The sequence below is a fragment of the Hydractinia symbiolongicarpus genome, chromosome 4 (genome assembly GCF_029227915.1).
Source record: "Hydractinia symbiolongicarpus strain clone_291-10 chromosome 4, HSymV2.1, whole genome shotgun sequence".
Classification (NCBI taxonomy): domain Eukaryota; kingdom Metazoa; phylum Cnidaria; class Hydrozoa; order Anthoathecata; family Hydractiniidae; genus Hydractinia; species Hydractinia symbiolongicarpus.
In genome coordinates, this window is record NC_079878.1 from 15,704,731 (window position 1) to 15,724,911 (window position 20,181).

Genomic DNA, 20,181 nt, shown 5'->3' on the forward strand with positions numbered 1-20,181 from the left:
TCAAGCTTAGAGGGTATATACTTAACGGGGACATTTTCCAGATCAGCTATTAAATCAGACACACGAGCAACCGAGCAATACAATTATATGCGAGAACACTCAAAATTGACATCAAAAGATACTGGCGTAATTAGTGAAAATTCAATCATAGTAACTTTGCTTAATACAAGATCCTACAACAAACATAAATAATGATACTAAGTCCGATCGCGTTCTCATGGATAGTGATTTATTATGCCTAACAGAAACTCAGATACCATTAAATTCATACTTTACTTTAATTCCAAACAACAATGTGGATAGGTTTTCTAGTCTTTTAGTTGGTCATAATAAAACTATAGCATTGTCTGATATTGTAAAAATTCCAGGTGCAATATTTTTTAAAATGACGAAGAAAACGTTTCAAAAGAATGCTGTTAGTTTTCTACTTCTATATCGTAAAAATTCTCTTAATCGAGATAAGTCATTATACCTTATCCAGCATTTTTTGGGAAACGAAATCGTTGATGTTGTACTCGGAGATTTTAATGTAAATGCATTTAGTGACGAAAACTATTTCCTTGATTTTCTCAATGAATATAAACAGGTTGTAACCTCTTCAACTCATATATCCGGTTCACTTATTGACCACATCTATGTCCATGAGAATGTTCTAAACACCTTTGAATTCGAGACGCTCGTCAAAAATGTATATTTCAGTGATCATGACGCAGTCAGGCTTAGACTTTCTCTAACATGATGTTTACGGAATCTTCTAGAAGGGCTACTTCAAATCAATTTCGTCCTCAGAACGACAAATATTTACGCCGGGTTTACTTTATTGTTTTCTTTTTGTTTTTAAACTTGTTAAACTTTGATTGCATTGCAGATAACAGGCATGGCGTTTTTTTTCTCTGAGGATAGTCTCGCACTATATACTTATTATCCATGCTAATGGCGGAAATCTTCAAGCCATCGGGCTTCTTGTTACAAGCTCGTGAGCTTGTATTAAAACGCAAATGTGTCCTACAAGAATGGAAATTTTTGCCTCTCTGAGCACCGACACGGGAGTAGTCGTGTGTTCGAATCTCATCTTGGTAACTATTTTTTTTTTTTTTTTTTTTTAAAGAGATAAGATGCTGGATTACTGAATTTAGCAACTTTAAGGTGGGGTTTGGAGTCTTTCTTTTTCCTGTTGATCAGTTTACCCAAGGCGGACCCATCGAAAATCGAATTTTCGAGAAATTTTCCGTTCAAAAAGATCTCACAAATTAATTTTGAAAAATAACTGCGTAGTGCGTAATAAATATCGCCTATCTGAATAGCAAAATATCTCGTGTCTAACTTCGTAACAAAAATCACGTTTAGATAGACAGCTTTTTGTGAACTTTATCCGCGAGGTTGTTTGCGTATATCATACGTCTTGTTTGAATTTGAGAGCGTAACGTCTTTCTTCTAATTTGAATTCTTTTTCTTTAATTTTAATTTCATTCTCATTTTTTTAATTTCATTATACTTTTGTTATTTATACATAGCTATATTGATTAGGATATATTTGTTGTTAATAAATTTGTTTGCAACGTTAAATAGTAAATAGCTACCTTCTCACAAACAGGCACCGCGGAACTACGCTTTGCGTAAGAAATAACAGGTTCTCGATGATAAGACTACTTTTGTCTTCTGCGAGTCACCTGGCTTAGTAAGGAAAGTTGCAATTAATCCGTAGTATTGCATTTATATGTTACGTATATTATATATGTAAATATGTATTATAATGTTACGTATATTATATAAGTCTGTGGAAATATTTGTAACTATACCTTTTTTATGCGAAATATACCTATATACATACATGTCTTATGAACGGCAATGTGACAACAGCATTGTCGCAATGCAGATGTGATTTGGGGAGATATACACGTTTCTTTTTATAAGAAACCTGGCGAAGGGCCTAGTTCTAAAAGTTTCTTATTTATAGGCTGAAATTCCATGTTTTTAGTTCCAAAAGTTTCTTTAGTTTCTTAATTTTCCTAGTTGAATAAGGGTTTCTTATATCAAATAAATAACTAGTTCTAAAAGTTCCTTTAATTTTTGGACTAGTTGGTTTAAAAATAAAAGATATAGCATTTTTTGTTTCTCAACAACATGATAGTGACGATTGTAACATCTTCTTTAATTAATTGTAAGAATTAGAAAAAAGTTTCTTACCGTAATGATCCGATTAAGCGACCAGCATTTTTTAAGCGCCCCCCTTAAATAAGCGCCCAGGTAATTTCCTCAAAGTTCAATAAGCGCCCAGTACTTATTAAGCGCCCCCTCGAATAAGCGCGCTTAATCGAAAACTGGGCGCTTATTTGAAAATTTTACTTTCTTTATCGAGAACAATAAAACACATATTTTATGTTTTGAACACCTTTTCTATATTACATAAATAGGGAATTTCCTATACAATCCTTTTTTTCTATGTTTTAACTCTAAAGTTGAAAACAAAATTGAAAATTACCGTTGTCTTTAATTTGTACAAAATTAGGAAAAATTTATAAGCGCCCAGCATTTTTTAAGCGCCCCCCCTGTCGATTAAGCGTCCATGCAAAATATCCAAAAATTTAATAAGCGCCCAGGGCGCTTGTTTGGATCATTACGAAAATAGACATAGAATGTAGTAGTAAAAGTTTCTTAATTTTTGAAGATTCTACATGTAGGTTTCTTATAAACATGTTTCTTATAAAAAAACAACGTGTATTTCAGTTAAATACTGTGTGAATCTGTTTAAAGTGTGTTGATACAAGTTTTGCAGTGAATCTCTTGTTTACAGAAAATATTGTGTTGATCCACATTTGATCCCAGAGCACGCGTGTCATGTTAATTTAATATATAGCATGACACATTGCGTGCTTTATAGCTAAAACATGAGAATAACGTGTCTTTCAATTCAAATTGAATATACAGTTGCGTGACATAAAATTAATAAAACACAGTATAAAAGCAAAGCAGATTTTTATGAAAGTAAAAAAGTTGTTTTAATAAAATTGATGTGATGCGATGCAACAACTCTAGGTTCTTCTTTTCAAAAGATCTCAGGATTGCTAGAAATATGTTAGTTTTCCCGAATCAATCAATGTAGTAGATCTCGATCATCTCCCTATTCCAAAAAAATAATTTCACCTTCTGCCAGGTTTTCTCACCTTTTGAACCCTGAACTTTTTCTATCTTAATTTAATTTTCTAGCCCCTTGAGAGTTCGAGACAGGGAGAGTCCACGAGGAAAAGAAGATACGGGAGCGAGATTGCGAATCCACTGTAGCTGGAAAACCAACTACAGTAGGCGTCCGTTAATTCGAATGCCGCTTAATTCGAACTTTCCGTTATTTCGAACAAATTGCCAAGTCCCTTAAGTTTGGTTTAATAAAGTCTTATATTTTGAGAATTCAAACAATTTTTTAGTCCCAAGGCTGCATTATGCTCTTTAATTCGAAATTTTGTGTATCGATAAATAAAATCTTATGGGAAAATAAAAAAAAAAACGTTTTAATTTTTATTCATTTTTATTGCATCAATGGTGGCAACATTTCCTTCGACTTATCAATTAAATTGGCATTTCCAATAAAATGAAGTTCATAAGGAATTTGGAGGCCTTGCCCATCGCCAAGCAAACAACGTTAAAAGATTTTTCAAAAAAGTTGTAGTAAAGTTGTAATAAAGTTATATTAGCATAAAACCTTTAAGCGTTTATTAAAATTCTTGTTTTTTTCTGAACTTCCGATAATCCGAACATTCGTTAAATTCGAACAAATAATTTAGTCCCTTGCGTGTTCGAATTAACGGACGTCTACTGTAGTCAAAATTTGTTTATCTATAAACAAAAATATATTGTTATCACAAAATTGCTGTACAACTTCATCGCCAACATTTCATCTTCTATGAGATCCGTGAGTATGAGTATCTGTGGATATGCGTTATGTGGTTTAGTTGGGAGAGGCATACGTCTAATGTAAAATAAATATCAATCAATCAAAAACAGTGGTATTTATTGACATATCGGTCGCCGTGACAATAGACGACAATGTTGAATGACAATAGAAATGCATTGACGATTTTTTCACTTCCGTTTTTTTTTAATGATTTATTTTTATGATGTTTCCTTTTGTCATGATCAAATGCTTTTGTTAGAAGTCTAAAAATTTTTGCCCTGTATGTCTGATTTCATAAGTGAGCATATCAGATTAATTTTGTTAAGAGGATGGCTAAGACACTTCACAACCTCAAAGTTTTTGTGAAGTTCAGCTTTTGAAATGAAATATTATATAGGATAATACTTTAGGGAATTTCTTAGCCTCTTGATACATTTTTAAGGTCGATCTCGCTACACGCTCTCCTCCGAGCAGGTTCAGCAATGTAGGGAGGCTTCACTGTATCCGACCGTAGACAGGCACGTTAGCAGGAGGACTAAAGGGTGTACTTCTGGAACTCGAGACCTCACGGTCTAAAAATCTCAAAAAATTATCACTAAATTAACTATTAAGGGAATTCATATTTTTGAGAAAAGATGCTCGAGTGATATTTGCTTCTGATAACATGCTTCTGATTTTGATTCAAGTGCTATTATCAGCCGCTGGAGTCTCTATACGGAAAAGTAAAAGATGGCATGCATTTTAAACATGGCGGATGGGGACTTTATGATGTTTTCATTTGATAGATAAAAAGCGACATTACCACGTACCTTTAATGGATTCTCTTTTGTTGTATAAAGAAATTTCAATGTCACGTTAAACATGACTATGAGAAGAAAATCTCCCAGTGTCTCATCAGATAGATGGTCTAAAAATTCAAGTGATAGTGAGGCATCCTTGTTTTTAGGTCAAGGTTAGTTTATAAAGCTATATTACCTATTCTTTTTTTTTAATAGTAAACCTCTGAAACTTTGCACAACTAGTAGGATAGGACAGGACAGTGATTTTCAGAGAAAAGGTGAGCACTCTACCGACTAAGATACTCTTCCTAAGCCTAGTGGCATTGGTTCCAGCTGATATACATGTCCATAACTTTTCAAAAAAGCTAGCTAGCTATGTAAAAAGGATAAAATGCATATACTGTGTAGTCAGTAAAAGTATTGTCAAAGCTGACAAACCCAGAGATGCCAACCCTATCAGTCTAATCGATATCCGTAAATTGATATGTTTTGAATATATCCATTTTCGGATATAATGGGCGCAGAACGCAAGCAGCTAACCCGCCATCCATCAATCGCAGGCCTATCAATAAGAAAATAACACCAGAGCTATAAATCGCTCCCCCAAGGTTACAATAATTTAAACTGGGCGAGCAATCTGAATAAATAGAATAAGATTATAAATGCATATTTTATCACAAAGTCTCTTTTATTTATTTTATCTTGTCTTTTTTATTTATATTCTTTTTACTGTAAATAATAAGAAAGAGAACATTGATTTCCATGTAAGATGAATTAATATTGTTCAGCTAGAAAAACTTTTTTTGGAATTGAGGGAGCAATTAATGGCTCAGCTAGTTTCTCATTTCTCAAAATTGGACGAGCCTTTGCGTGAGCAAGAGCAATTGCTCTCCCCTTATTGATAGGCCTGCAATCGGGGAAAAAAACGGGAGAAACAAGATAAAACATAATCAGGGAAAAAAACAGGAAAATGGGTGGGTGTTAGGTTTGATATTACAAATCTGTTATACTGGTTTTTCTCTAAAAGCGTACCTGGTACAAATCCTACAGTATGTTAAGGAAGAAACTCTTGGCTTTCTGAAAAGTATAGACAGTATACCTTTAAAACCACGGAACCAATCTAATTTGTATGAATTACAAGTAAAATGAAGACTTTTAAACAATATTACTCTTGCTGTTAACCAACTTGAAAATTAATTTCTATTTGATTGAAACAAGCTAAGACAATGCGGAAAACTGGAGAAGAAGCGTTGGAAATTATCCTATTTAGTGATATATTCTGTAACAATTTTTATCCAACTTAAGATATTATATTAGAGTAGTTTGTCAGAAAAAAGAAGGTAAATATGATTTTTTTCACGAAATCTGGACATATATCCACATTTGGATATAATTGACATATCCATTTTCGGATATCAATCAGACTGCCTATTGATATGCTTTGCGGGTGTATTACTTAGAATAGAGACTCACTGTCAGGCGCGATCTTGGTTCACCCAAGGGAAAAAATTAGGAATTTGAGACTTCTAGATTGGTGGGAAATACCTTTCCCAGGCGTATTCCTCAAAATCTTGCTGTCACGCATTTTGTGAATTTTGTAAGTCTTCCGTAGATCAATGTGAGGTCAATATGGAGGAAGCGAAGTCAGTTTAACAATCTGTGCAGAAAGAGGGGTGAGAATGAAAACACTCACACCTTCACAAGTTCTTGGGGACCAGCTTCTTTGCGTGTGGAAAGGCTAAGTGTTACTCAGAGAAAGTGTTAAAAAATTGAAATATGTGTCTAACCTGATAATCCTTGTAGTTCAAACTGGAGATTAACGCAATAATCATTCAACACAACAGCAACACAACGTTGTACCAATGTATCAGATCTGCACCAAACAGAACTAAAACCCCATCCAACACTATTGTAATTAGTTTTACTGTCTAAACACGAACAGTAGGTTAACAGAAAGTACATGGATTTTTAATTTTCCCTTTTTATGATAATAATTAGTAGGAAAATCTTGGCTAAGGTGACAGAATAAAAAAATGTTGAACTGAAACTCGATATCACACCACTACACGAAAGATTATTTTCAAGAGTGGAAATAAAAACATTTTTATGTACTTTATGATGGATGTTGCAACTTGTATTGATATACAGCACTTTTTGCTGCTGTGAGAATCTCAAATCACTGTAGAACTTGTGATTCCATTGCTAGTTTCACTGTGACAATACTGCCAAGAGTTTCTTTAGGATCCAACTTATAGGCCTGAAACACGTTGTTCTCTCGTACGATTGAAAGTACTCTCTCTTCACAAACATATATATATATATATTTAATGATAATAAAAACCATGATATCTCGGGTAGTGAAAAAGACGAAAAATTAATTACCTTTGTTTTAAACAAAGTTCATTGAATGTTAATTTCTTCATTGTTCTTTATCACGAATAGCCACCATTGTAATCTTTTTTCAATTTCGCGAGCACAATGAAAGTATAATTATTCGAAACAGTTTGAAACTTGCTCAAAGTTGCAAAACAACTAAGCAATAAAATATATTCCTCATTATGAATGACTTTGAACACGTTTTTATTCTACACTAATTTTCTAATTGTAACTATTAAAAACGTTGCCTTGGTAACATAAAAAGGCAAGTAATTAAAAATAATAAAATATATTATAAAATATTATTATATACGTGGTTAATAATGTTGAAAATCTTACGAAGAGTGAAATTGATTCATTATTGTTGGGGAAGGAAAAGTTTTGGATAGGAACGTTGGTGATGCAGCATTGCGGTCTAAACGGAACCAACGATTGGAACCAGAAAAAAAATACGGACAGAGAGAAATCATTCTCTTAAAGATACTGTCAAGTAAAAATATAATAATAAAAAAGTAGCCTGAACTGAATTGCACTTTTCTTTTTTTTTTTTTGCGAAAATATAAGTGATTATATTTCTAAAGTTTTACAACTCGAATAACATTTCCTTTATGTTTACAAATTTTTCATATCGCACGTTTTCGAAAGCAAATTTATACCAAAGCCATTCTACATGAAAGGGAGGCTAAAATAATATTTTTGTTGTGACGTAAGCGTTGGGTTCTCGGCGAATCAAAACATTATAAATAGAAAATGATTTTTTACTCTGAACAATATTACCAGATTAAATTTAATTTTTTTTAATATTTTACCCCCTTTCTAAAAAAAGGTAGCAATTTATGAATATTTAATTTCAAAGCATGCAACTCACTTTCAGAGATAGAACTTTATGTCCCTGTCCACACAAACAGAATGTCTGTCTCTACACAAATTAAAGTAGATTATTTTAAAGCTGCTTTATTTTTTGTGCCGATACTGAGACCAGACGCGGGTAAGATAATTTACGTAAAAGTATATCTACACAGACATCCGTTGAAGTGGCTGATACTCAAATGCAGACAGCATCGTGCGATGATGAAATGAAAAAATCTGATGCGACATTACAAGTTAAACTCCTTGACGAATCTGAATCATTTTTTGTAATATACGAAACTATCAACTGTTGTTGTCATATCGTACATATATCGTACTCCAGAAAACCGACCAGCAAAAGAAGAAAGTATAGAAAATACAAACACATTAAATAAATTGTGTTTTATGTACCTTTATACCTCCTCGACAATTATAAACCTCGTTCCCAGTACCCCTATTCTATTACCAAAGCAACCTCAATTAGCAAACAAAAAGAAATACTTGTTGGAGGTTATTCATATTTATACTTTTTATACCGTAATGCTTCGAGTAAACGCCCATTAAACGCCACCAGAAAAAAGATTATACCGCACATGGATTAAAATTGTTTGAATAACACTTGGGACATGAAGAAAAAACTCCAGTAAATTCGGACCTGCTATGGTTTCCAATTGTTTTGTCAAATGAAGAAATTATATACAATTAAATCCATGATAAAATGTCTGTTCTGCCTGTAAGTGCAGTTTTGCAGACTTGATTCATCCGTGCCCGTCGGCGTTCACCTCCGCAAAAGTTTAGAACTGCATGGTTGGATTTCTTGTGTAAGACCTGGTTCCCAACGACGAAGGGGCCAGGCAAAAGAGATTCATGTCTACGTAGTTCTTTTAACTAAGTCAGGAGTCGGTGAATTAGCTAGGATGGTCAGGTTGGCTTGCTCGTGGATGAAAAGGACCAGGACTATTCGATAATTCTGAGATCTAAAAGTGTCCGACCAAGACGGAAATCTATCAACGCTTTGTCGACGAAAGTTCTAAAGGAGCTAAGGACATGTTTGACCAAACTGGAAATTTGGCAGGCATTTTTGTCTGACGAGACTCCCAAAAATTATTTCGAGGGCTGCCATCGCACGCTATAAAATGGGATTTTATAGGTTGATTTTTCCAGTATACACCCCATTCGTACTTGGATATTCTCTACGTATCTTAGACACGACACAAGATGGTATAACCCGACGAACGCCTTTTCCCAAGTGGTTATGAACAAACCATCAGAATTGGCGGTGTGCCGCATATCGATAAGATCTAAAAATATCATCCTCAAATAAGATTGGAAATACTATGACAACAGAATCCACAGCTTTCCCGATCGTGGAGAGCGACTAACGCTGTCCACAAAGTGTTCTTTAAAATCACAACCGCGTTGAAATCTTCACGCCTTGTTTAGTATGCTCTGTTATACATTTCTTATCTAAAACACAATAGAAATCTTGTACCCAGGCGCTCATTTATAATACAACCAGTAGAAAAATGTGAGGTCAAATTATATAGGTACCGTAGCTGCAAGTATTTTATAGTGTCCACCTTGTTACAGCACAAACACTCAGCAGCTGAAGGCATCCTGTAGCACTTTTCACATAAGCACCACTCACTGACATCTATCTGTGTGCGAGAAGTAGCGGGTGATTCTGGTGCGTCTGGTTCATCGTCATTATAAGAGGGAATTTGTTGTTTGTTATTGGGTCGTTCTGGCTCAAACTGAAATCCAATCATGTTTATCTTTCTGCTTGTGAACATGATTGATAAATGTAAAAAAATTCTCTTGGGAATATCATTAACTTTTTTCTTTATTTTTTTTCTTGCACGCGCCAGTCTCTACACGGGGGTAACCCAAAGAATACGTCATTACATAAATTGCGCATATTAATGTTTTTACCCAGTCCTTTTCCGCGTTCGAAGTTCAGTAAAGGTGGCGATTGAGAATGGCATGGTCAAGTTAACAAATTCAGTTTAAACCTATGAAAGACAATTTTGGTTGTATTTAAATACTTTTTTCTTTACTTTTGTGCCGACATGTAACTAATACCAAGTTTTAATTTTTTACCGGACAGTACCTTTAATAAGTGAACTTTGTGGAAACGATCTAGTTGGTGATAATATATTTTATTGTTTTTAATTACTTACCTTTTTATGTTACCAAGGCAACGTTTTCAATAGTATATATTCTAGATTTTACCAAATTGTAAAGTAATCGTTTGAAAAAGTTGGTTGATATACCAACGAAATATTACGTATTAATATCTTTTGTCATTCTTATTGATTTGTTGGTTATTCCCTTATTAAATTGTATTTACATATATGTTTCTGGAATAACTGGATAAAACCGTATTTGTGTTCGTTTATATATTTGAATATTCCTTTGAAGACAAATAAGAAGCTGACCGGCTTTAACAATTTCCGCCACTCATAAGCTCTTGTGAGGTTTCCGTTTTTTCCTAGGTCCGTCTGTTGAAGATACAAAAGTGGGTACGTAGGTTCCTTGTGCCTGCTTATGTTGTTTTCAAGCGAGCAGGAAAGTAAAAAAAAACGTCAACAAAAGTTTCATAAGATGCATTTTGGAATGAACATTGAAACAAAAGCTAGCAATCTCGGTCCCCGGTCCTATGAGCAACATCTTCATCGCTCACATTTACCCTTGTAAATTCCATTTCATATCTCTCCTTGCGTGCGTACCAGCGTATGTGTCTGAATGTAACTTGTCAAATGTTCAGCCTTTTAAAATTTTAGCAAAGCTTAATTACCTAAATTTGATAAATATGTTCCCGCTTTTGTTGCGCACATGCAAGTCAAACAGAAAATAGTCACGTTTAGACTCTGATGTCAAAATTATCTTCTACGCACAGAAAACTGATATCAAAGATACCGATGTTTGTATTCAAACGTGTTACTGACAAAAATGTTTTAAAGATTTCAACTCATTTTGGAAGTTCGTTCAGACATGGCAACGATTTTTCGTTAGTTTGCTAAAAGTTGTGTTTCCTATTTCGAGTATATTGCCGAGATCAGGTGTTTTCCAAGTAGTAACTCGCCTAATCTTTGACCAACAGACACTTATTAAAGCATTACATGTACATGGTATGCCAGCAGAATCCCCGAAACGTTCGTCTGCTTGTTTAAATGACCCAAGGATTACTTTATCAACAGGCCAAGGATTAGATTCCACATCACCATCTAAAAGGAGTCGGCCTTTTTTCCAGAAAAAAGCTGCTGGATGAAATATTAGGCATTTTGAGGCAGACTTTTCAGGCCATTTCGTGAGAGGCGTGCGATTGCACGCGCACGCCCCCACACACGTGCAGATTTGTTTAGGCGTGCGATTCACCGCACGTGCAAAACGTTGCTGTAATTAAAAATTATTGTATTTATAACAAAGAAAATTTATTAAAGAAACCTTAAAAATAAACGATCACTGAACTACAATGGATTTACTGAACTCACAATGGATCGCATGTGAGCAGTCTTTACCAAATGTTGATGTGAATTTAATTGCTACCATTTGCTTTCATTCTTTCTTTTTGCCGACCAAGGGGTATTATGCAGAACAGATATAGGTCGCTAACGACCTAGTGTGTGGCCGCTATCTTTTGAAGAATTTGTTTCTTTTTCGTTTCAAATTTTGCAAACCAATGAAAACATTGAGTTAATCATAGGATCGTCGATATTTTATTTTGTTTGTTCAGTTTGGGTTAATGTGGAGATTATATCAGCGCTATAAATTTTTTTTAAAAATGTCTGAAAAAAGAACAAAAGGAAATAAAGTTGAATTAAAAACTTTTGAAAGTTGGGGTAAATCAGATATTCTTGGTTGGAAGACAGAGGAAAAAGATGGAAAGGTATTGGTGAACTATGTTTGGTGTAAAGTTTGTGCGAGGTATAAAACGGAAATTACTTCTCGATTAAAAGGAAATGCGAAGATAGCTGCGTTAGCGTTATAAACTGTACAAATGTGGTAACAAAATACCAGGTGAGAGATTTTAACAGTAAAAGGTTGTTTTGATTTATTTTTATTTTTTCTAATATTTTAATTGATTTTATAAAAAAATGCAACAATATTTTAATCTTTGTAAGGTCGCCTTTTGGAGAATTTAAAAGAAATTCAGCATTATTTAAGTTGAAATAACTAAAAGATAAAGTAACTAATAAGAAAAAAAAACTTCTTTAATAACGAAATATTCTTTTAGATAATAATTTTTATATTCATCGAACATAAGGTTTATTAAATATTATTATTAGCGGCCGTTCGACTTTCCGTAATTTAATTTAATTTAAATATCTGTTTGCCCCACAAGTAATAACAAAGTTTAATTAACGAGTCTGCTTACGACTTCTTCGTATATGGGTCAAAATTCCTTGCCGTACATTGTTTGAACTTGCACTTCATTTGTTCCTTACGCTAAAACAGCAGCTCCTGTGCCATGTACAGGGGTAAAGGAAATGTTTTTGTAATTTTTTTTTTTGTATGAGGCGTGTGATCTACCGCACTTACCAATCTTACGAAATGGCCTGACTTTTGCAATCGAAACAGAGTAATTGAACTGGCAAATATCCTTGCACATGTATACAACCCAACCGAGATTACAACTTGCGCAAACCATGCTTGGGATCACAAAAGAAGAAAATATGCATAATGAAACGTCAATTATTTATACGAATGGTATAAATGAAAACGCTGCGCAAATATGAAAAATTATATTTTAATCAATTCAATTATATATTTCAGGTTCAAAACAACAAGTACAAGTATTTGAGTATTTGAGCTTTTTAGTTTTCAGTATTAAAGTTTTGAGCTTTGAGTATTAGTTTTTCAGTACTTCTGAGCGTTTCTCAGACACCACCTATCACCTAAAAGTAATAGAAAATCGATTAAATTGATGACAAAATGCACTGGAAAATAAAATTGACACTGTTACAGCTTCGAGAAAGTTAAAATACTAAAAATGAGGCGATAAAAACATAACCACTTTAATTTCTGGCCAAATTTTATAGGATAAAAAATACCTCAATAAACTGCTTGAATGCCGAAATGAACAATTATTGTCTCCAATTCTATACTAAAACCAAAATACATAAAAATTAAAATATGATGAAGAGAGAATAGCCAAACAATTAGGGGTGACTCACAAGTTTAAATATTTTATACCGTAAAACATGAATTTTCAAAATATGTCGGATTGGTGTTCAGCATACACATTTTGATTTGTGAGTCATCCCATATACAAAACTACATCTGAATTTTTATTTTTTATCGGCCAAAACAGTTTTATGCCTGTCAGGTATGGTTTCTCATATATATATAGCAATATTCAACGAGTTATTATATTCGAGTCATTTGTTCAACGATTGTGATATTATATGTTCAACCAGTCATTTATATGTTCGCCCAGTCATATATATATGTTCAATGAATAATATACAAGCAACAAAATATTTTCAAAATATCTGATCTGCCTTTTTCTTACTTGAAATGCAATACACATGTCTATTTCGCCTTCTTTGAGCTCTCAGAAAGTAGTGCCTGTAATATTTTTGCATCATTATGTTTTGTGAGGATTCGTTAAATATAAATATGGAAGGTTAAACATATATGAGTCGTTCATTTACAATAAACCAATAATGTTGGATTTGTTAAACATATCACAATTGTTCACAATTGAACATAAATATTCAATTTGTTGAATATTGCTACGTATGATGGGCAACGTAGGCTGTCAGAAATTCTGCCAGACCAGTTTGGGTGCCACTGAAAAAATTGTTAAGTTGACATGATATCTTATTGGTTATTCCAGACTGTCATGACATGCAGGATGCTATAGGTATAGCTTGTCTGCATATCTACACACATCAAATTTTGAAACCAAAACTTTGGTATGCTTAACAAACTTTTATTTTCAGAAGCTTAGCTTCAAACAACATGCAGGTTTTCGCTACCCTTTTTTACACAACAACGAAATTCCCTCACCTTTGAAGTGTCAAGCAGTCACTTGATGCTAAGTATAAATGAATAAAAACTATTTTCAGTATAGTATATTAAAGCACAAAACTGTGTCTAGCCTAGCTAGTGTAAAGTAAGTACTTTGGCTTAGAGCAAGCAAGCAACAACTGCGTACGGTCAACAACAATCAAAATGGCCAACAATATTGCCAACATGGCTTGTACAGGAATCAAAATTTTCAGGACCAAGGATTTAAAGCAAATTGGGCTACATAGATTAAGATTTTCTGAAAAAGATTTTGGAGAATTATTACAATAAGACAAAAAGTTAAAAATCTAGTTAGAAAACAAAATAATTTCACGAAAAATAAAAAAATAGAACAGTACGATTGTATGTCTGTGGTTTATCGAGATTTGCAAAAAGTGCCAGACGATAGAATGTGGAAACCAAACAATTTCCTCGCAGAGCGCGGAAATTGAATCATGATTGTTAAATCTTTTCAAGAGTTAAATCGTACTTTACTCAACGTTATAAACAAGATCATTCGCTACAAACACCACATTGTGCTCATCTCAATGTACTTAAAGTCCAATGGTATACCGAAAGGATTCCGCTTAAGATTTCATAACAACATGAGCTGCCACTATAACACGATTTAAAAAAAAAATGCTCCTCAAAGTTAATGGAAAAAACTGTCGTATTTTACAAACGATCATTAATTCAATGCAACAAGGATGCAAAGCAGTTAGTTGATGAAATCGCTCCCACATATCCTGACAGAGCTGTTTATGCTTACACGTTATTTCGAAGGAAATGTGAATCATTAGAACCAACTCTGGCGCTCAAATGTGAGAATAAGTTTAGGCGTGATAAATGGGATCTAAGTGCAGCAAAGCTATTTACATTGACCTTAATGAAAAAGTTTGAGCAGAGAGAAGTGGTTCATAACACCAGACATCATCTGATTATAATTAATTCTGTAGACCAACCAATTCAGAATGACCTCAAGGAACTTTGTTCAAAGAGGAGACCTTCGTTTGTAACAACCCCGGTAAACTATAATTGGTTACAGCTACAGAAGGATTTTGATTCGTTCAAAAATCGACTGAGAGCTCGCAATATTTTTCGAGAACATCAATCGGCGACGCAAATAAATGTTAAAAAAAAACGCATTCCCAAAACCACCAAAAAAATCATTGAACTGGATAGCCTCCAAAACAAACTCACCAGAATTTGAAACATTTTTATCCAATGTTGAAAAATCTCTTTTTGAGGATACTAAGCATAAAAAGGGGAGAGATAATTTAACGAAATCTCAGCGTAACCAGCTTAATCTCTGGCGAAAATATCATCTCTTTAATAATGAAATTAATCTTGTTATGCCTATTGAAGACAAAGGAAACCGATTTGTTATAGTGGATAAAGAGACTGATATAACAAAGGCTGAGGCACAGATTGCTAGAAGTTCTTTTACAAAATTAGATTATGACCCTACTGCAGAGCACATTGAAAACGTACGAAAATGGGCAGAGAAATGGTACGGAATTGGTGAAATATCAAAGGAATGGAAAGATTTTGTGATTAATGTAGACACGAAACCAGGAAAAAATTCGACTCTTTATAAAACACATAAGGAAGGTACTCCAGTGCGATTATTGACGTCAGGGTGTAACACAGCAATTGAGCACTTGGCTAAATTTATAGAACTTGTTTGTGCCCCGTTAACGGAAAATCTTTGTAGTCGCATAAAAACACTGCAAACTTACTCCACATTATAGATGGAATTAACGCTAATGGCATTCCAGACAACGCAATGTTAGTATCATTTGATATCATTAACATGTACCCAAGTATTGATAATGCGAATGGCATAAAAGCAGTTAAAGCAGCCTTGGATAAACGAGCAAGCAAAATGGCGTCAACCTCATGCATCATTGAAGGACTCAATATATGCCTTTTTAACAACAACTCATTATTTGCCAGTGATAACTTCCTACAAACAAATGGAACAGCAACAGGTGCCCCAAACTCCTTTTTATATGCTGATTTGGCCATTTCACCTATTGATGATGCAGTTTTTGAATACTACTTATCCTGAAATGTTATATTATGGTCGGTATCGTGATGGCTGAGTGTCACTCTGGTGTGGGTCAACAGAAAGATTAAATGAGTTTTTTATGTTTTAAAATTCAAACATAACACGTTAAAATTAAATCATCAAATTGATTTTATGTTTTTGAAATCCAATGGTCTTTATATTTAAAAAAAAAACTAATGCTGCTACTTTTTAAAACTATAGGTAAAATTTCTTTATCATCGAAACATATTTTTTAACATGCAAAATTTTTTAAAAGTTCTTCTTATAAAAAACAACGTTTAAAGGTGATGATAGACGATCCAATTAATCGAATTTGATTTATAGAAATTATATTGAGCATTGAACAGATTGAACAGATTTTTGATAATTTCCTTTCAATAAAATGTCTTTAGAGAGTGAAGACAAAGTTAAACTTGATGCTGTTACAGTTATTATTACAACAACTAAAAATTTAAGAAAATGTTAGAAACGGAGTGTGTTATTTGTTACTTTGCTATTAATAAGCTTCATTCACTGATAAAAATCTCGTTGATTTCAATTTTTTTGACGACATGATGTTTTTAAAGTTCCTATAGTAATGTTGATTTCTGATATAGAAACTCACAGTTTTTTGAACGCACATTTGATGTACAGAATTTAGGCATTTTGATTAGCTAAAAACCTTTCGATTAATTTGAAAGGTTTTTATCGGTCCGACATTTTAAAAATCGAATTCGACAAGTCTAAGCATGCCGAAAGCATACGGTTTTTACATGATACACGATCCAATTAATCGAATTCAACTAATCGAATTTGATTAGTCGGATCGTGTATCACCGCCTTAACAACGCAAACAGAAAAACCCTACGTTGAGGACTTCATGATAAGATTTCAAAAACAAATTAAATTTTTTTCTTGAACTTTTAAAATGCGATCTAAAAAAGCTTTTCTATTGCGTTCTTTGTTCTTAAACTTTTAAAACACGATCTAACGAAGTTTTTCTATTGCCGATTGCAAACCAACATGCAGATTCCAAGTTATGAGTTCGTCAGCAGAAAATTAAGAGGCCTGGGATGAGCAAACAATTGTCATTTTAACAAAAAAATTATAATATCTATGCATTGATAAGTTTGAATGCACACCCCTTAACAGGTCTAAAATTACTGATGAAAGAAAATATCTAAATTTGCTATTACTGAAATATGACATCATAATTCATGCAGCATAATTAAATCTGAAATTCTTTAAATGTAAATATCTTGAGAACGAAAAGAGCTTTTTAAAAAAGTTAAAAAGACTTATTAGCTAACTTTTTAAGCTCTATAATATAAGTCCAACATCATTTTATACCTTGGGTTCCCTTTAAACTTTTAAAATGTGATCTAAAAAAGTAGTTCTAGCCATTCTTTGTTATAAATTTTTAAAATGCAATTTAACGAAGCTTTTTTGTCGCTGTTCTTCGTTCTTAAATTTTTAAATCGCGATCTAAAAGAACATTTTTGTCGCCGTTCTTTGTTCCTAAATTTTTAAAAATTGATCTAAAAAAGCATTTCCGTCGCCGTTGTTCGTTTTTAAATTTTTAAAATGCGATCTAACAAAGCTTTTCTATTGCCGTGCTTCGTTTTCTTAAATTTTTAAAACACAATCTATAAAAAGCAATTCTATCGCGTTTTAAAAATTTATAAAGGAATGGTTTAACATTGCTGTTCGTGAGTAAAAACAATAGATACTTAGATCTTGGTTAAATTTTATTTTATTTTGTTGATCTCTTGACGGCTATAGCAATTAAATAAAACAATGGGACACACGCAGTTCACATGAGCTAATTAAATTTTGCGAACAAAACATGAACTCTATTGTTTCCAACATGCAAAAATAGTTCATGTATTTAACAATAGTTTAACAATAACAACAAAAGTTCTGGCGCTGCAGAAAGCTCATGCGAAGGTGATAACTACATGTAAAGTTACATTTGGGTGGTACTGTACGTCGCCATCAGTGCATTTTGCTTTGCAAAAGAGCTGTGCCTGAGGCCCTGAAGGATGTTTAACACAGTCATAAAAGTTTGGCACTTTTGAAAATTTTCAGGAAGTTGATCAAATTTAGAGAGAGCACTTAGAATGATTTTTTTAAAATTAGGAACTATCAGCACCCTTGTTAGGACGGCTGGAACTTTTGTGTTGCAATTAAATACTAATTTTAAAGTTAGTATTTAATTGCAACATTTTTTAGTTTTTACTCACCAGTCATCTGACCAACCCTATTTTGGTGTTCAAATGACTTTAACAGAGACATGGGATGTCCACCTAAGTCCAGAAATGTGATACGCTTTTGTTAGTCTCTCTTTGTTAGTGTAAAGGACCTAATAGACTTATATAATATCACTGAAATATACCTTATAATATCAATATAATTTCTTAAAATATGTTTAAAATATGGTTATAATTTCTTATAATATAGCTATAATATCCAGGCCTATCAATAAGAAAATAACACTGAAGCAATAAATCGCTCCCCCAAGGGTACAATAATTTAAACTGGACGAGCAATCTGAATAAATAGAATAAGTTTATAAACGCATATTTTATCACAAAGTCTTTTTTATCTATTTTATAACTTTTTTTTATATATTTTGGTTCTTTTTTACTGTAAATAAGAAGAAAGAGAACATTGATTTCCATGTGAGATGAATTGATATTGCTCAGCAGAAAAACGTTTTTGGAATTGTGGGAGCAATTAATGGCTCAGCTAGTTTCTCATTTCCCAGAATTGGGCGAGCCTTTGGGTGAACAAGAGCAATTGCTCTTCCTTTATTGATAGGCCTGAATGTATAATTTTAACATCTGGCATGTGCGTCATAACCTCATAATTTGCTGCATGGCTATAATATTTAACAAGTTTAATTTTAATAATATTGTTGGTGATCTGGTTTCGAATGCCTTTTGTTTGTGTTACAAATAGATCTATTATCTGCTAGCGTTGTTGTGGTGATGAAATTAAATGAAATTATAACGATATTATAACAAATTATAAGTAAATTGTAGAAAAATTGTAACTGTATATGTTATAGAATAGACTTAATGATATTATACAAGTGTATCCTGGCCTTAATGATAATTTTTATTCTCCAAAAAATTGATTTATTAAGAACTTAATTTTAAAAATGTCACAGGATTTTCACGAAGTGAATTGTGAATGAAAAGTTTCACTACAAATAATGAACTGCAAAATATTTTTATGATTTCTATAGGAAACAAAAAACATGTGATGGCTTTAAAATACTCAATGTAAACACTCATTTTTGGTATTAAAAACAAGACCAGTTATTTTGAATTCTTTCCAGTAATAATTTTTTCCTGAGAATAAACACTGAAGATTGCATTCTGATTGGTTAAAAGTTTATAGCTACATTTTGCCACTAAAAAGTAGGAACTTTTTAAAGCAAAATCAAACCAAAAAAAACTGCACATGCTCAGATGCATTTTATTGGTGAATTCACAGTCCTCCTTAACTTTGGATTGACATTTACTCTACACTTTTTGATTTGTGTGTTGTCCAAACTTTTATTGGCAACATGGAAAAAATAAAGCTTAAATCTAAAAGGGCCACATATATGCAAGGGTTTGAATTACTCCTGAAAAAGCAAAAAAAAAAAAAAATTTATTCCATTGATTTCCATTGATCCACAATTTTTCGTACCGGCGGTTTTAATTCCCGACTGTGCACTTTGGAGAAACTTGCTCTTAGTATGTTTCCCAAAACAACAGGATGTTGTTCTTACTTTTGCTTCTTGAAAATTTATGTTTTTAAGATCGCATGTGCACAATTATTAAGGTGTGCAATGAATCGCACGCCTACCTAAAAGCTTACGTAATGGCCTGAGTAGGTCCCTTCACTACAAGCTGACGTTCTAATGCTCGAATGTCTTAAGTCAACAAAGCTCAGTCAAATAGTAGTGTACCATTTGGAACCATACAACAAGTTCCCTACTATCCATCGCCATTGCTGATTACTACTTATAAGAGGAGAAAAACAAACAAACGAGAATTCTTTTAATTTAATTTTTACAAATTTACGCCTCAAAAAAATTCTGTGAAACTAATTAAATCTCTCTTGAAGTTTCAATCGAAATTGGGAAGAATGGATTTTCCCTGTGACAAAACTGATGTCAAACTTTTTAAAAAACTCTTTTTACAAAAATCAAACAGTCTGGCGGGTAAAAA

General features: G+C 33.1%; 2 protein-coding genes across 5 annotated transcripts in view; one reads left to right on the plus strand and one right to left on the minus strand.

Annotated features, from left to right (window-relative positions):
- Positions 1 to 178: 178 nt before the first annotated feature.
- LOC130641581 (uncharacterized) lies at positions 179 to 6,689 on the minus strand. 2 transcript variants are annotated; one of them, XM_057448451.1, is made up of 3 exons: positions 6,456 to 6,689; positions 4,699 to 4,796; positions 179 to 3,964 (listed from the first exon to the last, which is right to left on the minus strand). In XM_057448451.1, the coding sequence occupies exons 1-3, from the start codon at positions 6,628 to 6,630 to the stop codon at positions 3,944 to 3,946; spliced, it is 294 nt and encodes a 97-aa protein (XP_057304434.1). In that variant the 5' UTR covers positions 6,631 to 6,689; the 3' UTR covers positions 179 to 3,943. The 2 variants fall into 2 exon arrangements, with proteins under 2 accessions (XP_057304434.1, XP_057304433.1); XM_057448450.1 differs by lacking the exon at positions 179 to 3,964 and adding an exon at positions 3,972 to 4,599.
- LOC130641573 (triple functional domain protein-like) overlaps positions 4,592 to 20,181 on the plus strand; it is a 72,722-nt gene continuing 57,132 nt past the window's right edge. For 2 of the 3 annotated variants that reach the window (XM_057448438.1, XM_057448437.1), the window contains exon 1: positions 4,593 to 4,841. In XM_057448438.1, coding sequence (XP_057304421.1) covers positions 4,751 to 4,841 — 91 coding nt within the window. In that variant the 5' untranslated portion in view covers positions 4,593 to 4,750. Of the gene's footprint in view, positions 4,842 to 20,181 lie in introns of all 3 variants that reach the window. The other variant, XM_057448436.1, reaches the window with a different exon arrangement.

Bases quoted from the DNA above. Each gene is read 5' to 3' on its own strand.
- LOC130641581 (XM_057448450.1), bottom strand. From the start codon at position 6,630: ATGTACTTTCTGTTAACCTACTGTTCGTGTTTAGACAGTAAAACTAAT. The intron at 4,797-6,455 runs GTTAGACACATA...TTGAATTTTTAG, and splicing joins TGAACTACAAGGATTATCAG to ACCATCTATCTGATGAGACA. The intron at 4,600-4,698 runs GTACGTGGTAAT...TTTTCCGTATAG, and splicing joins CAAAAGAGAATCCATTAAAG to AGACTCCAGCGGCTGATAAT.